The 6,669-nt window shown below is 26.9% G+C and overlaps 1 protein-coding gene across 1 annotated transcript; it reads left to right on the forward strand.

Moving 5' to 3' along the window:
• Positions 1-1,483: 1,483 nt before the first annotated feature.
• Positions 1,484-2,500, forward strand: LOC112603677 (EPM2A-interacting protein 1-like). The gene is made up of 2 exons (XM_025352366.1): positions 1,484-1,613; positions 2,082-2,500. Exons 1-2 carry the CDS (start codon positions 1,484-1,486, stop codon positions 2,498-2,500), a joined length of 549 nt encoding a protein of 182 aa, XP_025208151.1.
• Positions 2,501-6,669: the final 4,169 nt, after the last annotated feature.

Raw genomic sequence — 6,669 nt, forward strand, 5'->3', positions numbered from 1 at the left:
AATGAAGTTACATCGTTAAGATAAAGCTCAATCGTCATTGCCGTTGGAAATGACAAATGACATTAGAATCATTAGACGCGACAGGTGGGAGACCGCATACGATAAGCCATAAGAATAAGTACCTAATATTTTAAAATTATTCATTTAAACGCATTTCAATTTATACTTACACATTTAAACACAAATTTCCTTTTGAATGGACATCTCATTATTTTATCAGCTTATATAACTTAACTTAGCATTTTGGTAGTAGATAATATTATAATTTGTAATTACCATTAAGTAGTCATTTATCGTTTTCGTTTTAACTAGGTTCATGTCAGAAATTATTATACATGCATATTATGTGAAAGTGAAACTATCAAATTCTTGAGAAACTGGGACTGTGCATAATCAAGCGAATGAACACTAAAATCACTTGTTCATCTATAACAGGGATGGGCAACTGGCGGCCCGCGTACCTTTTTTATCTGGTCCGCGCTACATTTTCAAATTACTTCGTATAATTTTAGCGTTTATCTGTATTTTATTTTATTTTATTACATTTTTCGATAAAATGTGGATATAAATTCTTATCTAGTTTTAAACCGAAACTAAATTATTAAATATCTAAATATATATTTATAAAGGCGTAGTTAACATACCTATGTACTATTTATTTCATTTTATCGGTTTAGTCATATCCGTACTGCCGTAGTGTCACACCGCCGCGTCGTTAGTACTATTATTTTCGTGTTTTGTAGTAATTATTTTAAAAATGACCGCTTAAAAGCGTAAAATCGAAGACGAAAATAGAATTTTTAACAGCTTATGGGAGAATGAATATTTTTTTATTATTAATAAACAAAAAACCTCAATATTTAGTTTGTTTAAATATTATTGCAGTACTAAAAGAATATAATTTGAAAAGAAATTACATGACAAATCATTCGTCCAAATATGATAAATAGGTACACCGGTGTCGCAAGAGAAAATATTGTAGTTGATCTGAAAAGAAAACTCCAATTCCAACAAAATGTGATGGTAAAAGCAACAACTTCACAACAATTAAGTTTAATGGCATCATACGTTATTTCTAATGAAATTGCAAAATCTAAGAAATCTCTGAGTGATGGTGAATTTATTAAAAACTGTGCAATAAAAATGGCTAAATCAATAAACGAAAATAGAATTGGGAGTGAATTTGAAAAAATATCACTTTCAAGATGTATGACTGACACGTCGTATAGCTGACACTGATAGTGTTATTCGTGAAACATTGTAAACTATAATGATGAATTGCGCATATTTTTCAATAGCATTAGATGAAAGTACTGATGTTTCAGATGAAAGTCAATTTTTAATATTTGTTAGTTATTTCTCCACAATTTGAAATGTATGAAGAACTTTTAGAATTGTGTTCCTTGCATGGATCAACCAAAGGAATTGATATTTTTTTTATGCTGTAAAAAATGCAATTGAACTATTTGGAGGTTTCAAAAAAATGTCATCGGTTGTGACTGATGGTGCAAAATCTATGGTTGGCAAAAATATTGGTTTTGTTGGATTATTGCGCAAATCTGATATTAATGTTCCTGCAATACATTGCATTATTCATCAAGAAGCGTTGTGTGGTAAAATAATGAAACTTTATAACATTATGAATACAGTATTTAAAATTACTAATCAAATTAGAAGAGGCAACTGTAGTTGAACCACCGTAATTTTATTAATTATTTGGAAGAACTTGATTGTGAGTATGGTGATTTATTATTGTACACAGATGTACGCTAGTTAAGTCGAGGAAAGTGTCTCGAACGTTTTTTTTAGTTTGAGAAAAGAAATATTAAATTTTCTTAAAACAAATATTACAACTGATACCACTTATTTTGAAAATCAATTAGTTGATAAACAATTTCTATGTTCATTAGCATTTTTAACGGATATTTCTCAACATTTAAATAAATTAAATTTACAACTACAAGGTAGAAAACAAACAATATCTCAAATAATAGGCTTTTTAGATGGATTCAGAAAAAAATTGGAACTGTTTAAAAATGTATTTGTTGAAAATAAATTAATACATTTTCTGTGTTGTGAAGTTATAAAACAAGAATTTGATAATGAATTTAATTTTGAACATTGCATTACCCACATTGATGAATTGATTGTAGAGTTCAAAAAACGATTTGAAGAAATTGAACTTATGCGTCCTCAAATAAATTTATTTAATAATCCTATGGCAGTTGATCCATTTTTATCTGCAAAAGAGATTGATGTGTCATTTTGGAAAACATTACCAGTTGAAAAATATCCAATTCTAAGAGATTTCGCATTAAAAATGTTATCTATGTTTGGAACCACATACATATGCAAATGTACATTTTCGAACTTGAAACATATTAAATCGAAGGAAAGAAATCGTTTTACAGATGAAACCTTGAGACATTTACTAAGAGTTTCAACTACAGAAATAGAAGTGGATTTTACAAAATTGTCCATTGAAAAACCTCATCCTTAGGTGTCACATTAAATAATAATTGTAAATATAAATAAAGATAAAAATAAATGTTAGTAAATTTGAAGGACTTTTTTTTTTTTTTGCTAATAGGATAAAGAAAAGAATGCTAATTTGCTTTTTATCTAAAGGTTTGTTTTTTATGTTCAATTAATATCACGATTTAAACGTTTATCAAAAAAATAAAAACACTCTTATAGAATTATTTAGGTTCTGAGCGGAGCAATGGATGTATTGATTTATTGATTTTATAATGGTGTGTGTTTTTTTTTTTAAACTTTTTGGCCTTTTGAAGCAGTAAAAATGATTTTATTTTAAAAAATAAGGGTGGCTTATGGTAACAAATTGGATCTAGTTGTTACTTTGAGAAATCAAAAGTAAAAGTATCTAAAATTTAATAACCCGATAAAACGAATTAAAAGAAAAACGAAGATGCAAAATTCATTTTTTAACGAAATCAATTTTATTTTTTGATGCAACTAAAAGAAAAAAATAACTGTAGATACCTGACATTTTCACCAAATGTTTATTTTTATCATTTTTTATTCACTATAAAATTTTCAACATTTTGAAACAAGAAAAATATTAATTTTTTTTAGTTTTTTAATATTTTTTCTATAACTCTTGTTAAAAAATTATTAGCTGGGTCAATTCATATTCTTGAAAATTTAGCATATGATCTTTACATAAACTTTAACGAATTTTACTATACCAATGATATTTTTGATTTCTTACAAGATATATTTATACTTTATAAGTATATATGAACTTACTTATACTATTTACGGTATTTACAAAGAGTTGTTATTAAATTTTTAGCTATATTTTATATCAATTCATATAATTTTGTACAGATATATATATATAATATATATATATATATATATATAATTATAATAATTGAATACTAATAATATAATGAATAATGCAATATTTTTGGAAAAACTATATGAAACTACTTTAATACTAAAAGTAAAACGAATGACTTTAATAGCTACCTATACTAAAAAATATTTGATGAAATTTACTCAGTGATATAAATTGACAGACTGCCTCTACTCAGAATCATTTTACATAATATGCAATGATATTGTTGAATTCAAATTTAACACATCCTTAATTGTAATCCACTCGAGTAGTCGACATCTAATGTACAGCAAAGTAGTGTAATAACGAGAAAATAAAGCAAAAGAAATAAAAAATATGGTAGTTAAAAATAAGCCAAAAAAGGGGAGGAGATGCGGTCGGACTGACACAAGGGATACAAGCCTTGTATGTAAGTCCGGTAATAATAATTATTGAATATACTTGTTCTTGTGTTATTATCTTACTCCTGTTCTTTGGAGGGCTCTCGAGATCGTGATTCGAGAATATGATCAAATAAACCGTTACGCAAATTAGATAGTAAAATAATCTGTACTAACAATAAGTATTTTAGACATGCACCTTACCTGATTCGCCGCAGTGAATACTTATAGTACGTTCCTCGGAGAAAGATGTAAGGTGACACAAATTATATGATACGACTTAAGAAAAATAATTCTGATTTAATTTATAAAAATAGAAGTCCAGCTGTCGCTCGTAGAATCTTGTGTGTATGCCGTGTGGTGGTTTTGGGAAGAGCTCCTGCTCGCTTGTCTGGTGCGCCTGCACTCGTAATTTAGTTAGTGCTCGTGCACTCGATAGCTTAGCTGATGTTCATGCACTAATGAGAGAATACGACCTGATCAAGCCAACCAGAGTCTCAGGCGGCATTATCAAAGGTCTCTACATTTTCTAAAGAAATAGGATTTCTCCTAGGCGACAGAAACCTTTATTGGACCATCCCTTATCTCTAGCGGCACACGAAACTGGGTCAAACGCTTTGCAGCACATTGCTACAAATCATGTGTCAATTCCTTTGTGACTATATAATATAAGTCGTTTCTTTCATCAGTGGTGAAAGGATGTTTATGGGGTTTTAATCTGCGTGCGACAACTTGACCGTTAATTTATTTATTTGAATTTTATGAATATGTAATAAACAATGATGTGTGAGCATATCATTACAGTAGTACTCACTTACCTACCATTTTTTATTGAATAAATTAACTCTGAGCACTAGAGCACGTAGAATTTTGTAATTGTAGCCAGATATTATTTTAAAGGGAACGACACTAACCACTTTTGACTTTATAACACTATTAAATTATTTTCATACTCTTGATCTATCTTACTAAAGTATGTTTTATAAAAAGCTAGGAAGTAGACACTTTTGTAGTATGTAGATGAACTATTTATTTCTACGTAATTGTTAATTTTAAATTTTTATTTTAAAACATTTTTTTTTTTAATGTAGGTATATATTATATTACATCAGTACGTTTTATAATATACATTTTTATTTTTGTATTAATATTTCCTGTAATATTACAATATATGAAATAAACTGAAGATATAGATAGCAGTGAGCAGCAAGCACGCGTTCTGTCATATTGAAGGTAGTATCCGGTATACGTTTAGAGTGGTATAATATTAATGCTGGTATAAATAGTATGGTATAATTAGTAATTATATACTCAGTATCAAGCACTTTATCTTAATTTTTTTTTTTTTAAATACTATATGTTCAAACGGTAAATGCCGTTTTCCGCTATTTTTTTTTATCGTGAGGTTAAAGTAACATTAATTTTTATATCGTTAACCTATGAAATGACACGTATTAAAATTAGTAGGCATATATGTTTTATAAATCACTATATTTGTCTTAATGATTTATAACTTGCAAGTTTAAATGTTGAAATTAAAAATGGTGATTTAATTCACGTTTGGTAGTAAATAAAAGATGATTTTTTTTTTAAATGTTGATATACTTATCAAAATTAAAATTTTAAAATAATTTATACATAGGTTTATAGGTATAATGATAATAGTTTTACAAAAATATAATATAATATATACAATATTGGGTCTATGGAATTTATTTTATTTAGGCAATTTAATAATAAAATACTGGTAGATTATTATTTATTATTATTCATTATTATTTCCAATGTAATAATTTTACATTACAATAAATTATTATACAATGTTTTTATTTGAAATGAATAATTTCCAAACGACTTGAAATAACTGTGGAAAAAAAATGTTTTTTAACAAATTACTTTTGTTTATCCTCATTCCGATTTGAATTTAGTCTGACATTATTTTGTTTTTTTAAAAATCATTTAAATATGTTTCATGCAAGATTGCTGTATTCAGAATCCAAATCATACACTTCAAAAACTGTCTATACGGTTTATTTACTTAAATAAATAATCGTATAATGACTATAATGTATTGAAGAATACAATATAGTACCTATACAATTTGCACTGTACGCAATGTGTCTATTAGCTACTATATAGAGAAGTAGTCGAAATGGATATCGTTATTTTTATTTATTGGGTGATAGTTCAATATGAATTCAAAACTATTGCGTATTTGAAAACTATAAAATATGTATGACGATACACCCTAAAACAATATCTTAATAGTATGTGACATGTGTACAGTGTACATAAATTGAACATTTAAACCGATTATTTATTTACCCACTTAGATCTGAGGCGATTTGATCAAAATAATGTCTTTTAAAATAAATATAACAACAATTCACATTAGAGCAGTTACCCACACGAGTCTCAATATCACTGTAATAATTTGAATAGGACTTAAATATAATATATACATAGTATTATATATTACCTTTCTTTTCTTTCTGACAATGCTTTCTCTATTGATGCCTTGAAGGTAACCGGTATGCATTAAGAATAAATTACAACACTTATTTTATTTGACTTAACTCATTAACTTTATTATAAAACTTTTAATACATGATATATATTTAATTTTACCTATAATACCTCTTGTTATTATAATCCTTAAAAACTTCTCTTTACATTAAACAATTTAAATACGTATAAATAATTAGTAAATAGGTGACATTTTTGTAAATTAAATTTCACTCGCTTGTTATATAAATATATTATACAACTGCGGTATGAAGGGAAAGTTCAAAATTAGTATGTAGTAGGTATATCACTTTTTGTCAATTTTTGTGTGGCTATGCTGATATTATGTTTAAAAAAATATTAGTTGATGTAAAATAAGAATTGTTTTAAGAATTATGGATCGTTATGATGTATAAGGGA

This window comes from Melanaphis sacchari, unplaced genomic scaffold (assembly GCF_002803265.2).
Source record: "Melanaphis sacchari strain LSU unplaced genomic scaffold, SCAv2.0 Contig10_pilon_pilon, whole genome shotgun sequence".
Taxonomy (NCBI): Eukaryota; Metazoa; Arthropoda; class Insecta; order Hemiptera; family Aphididae; genus Melanaphis; species Melanaphis sacchari.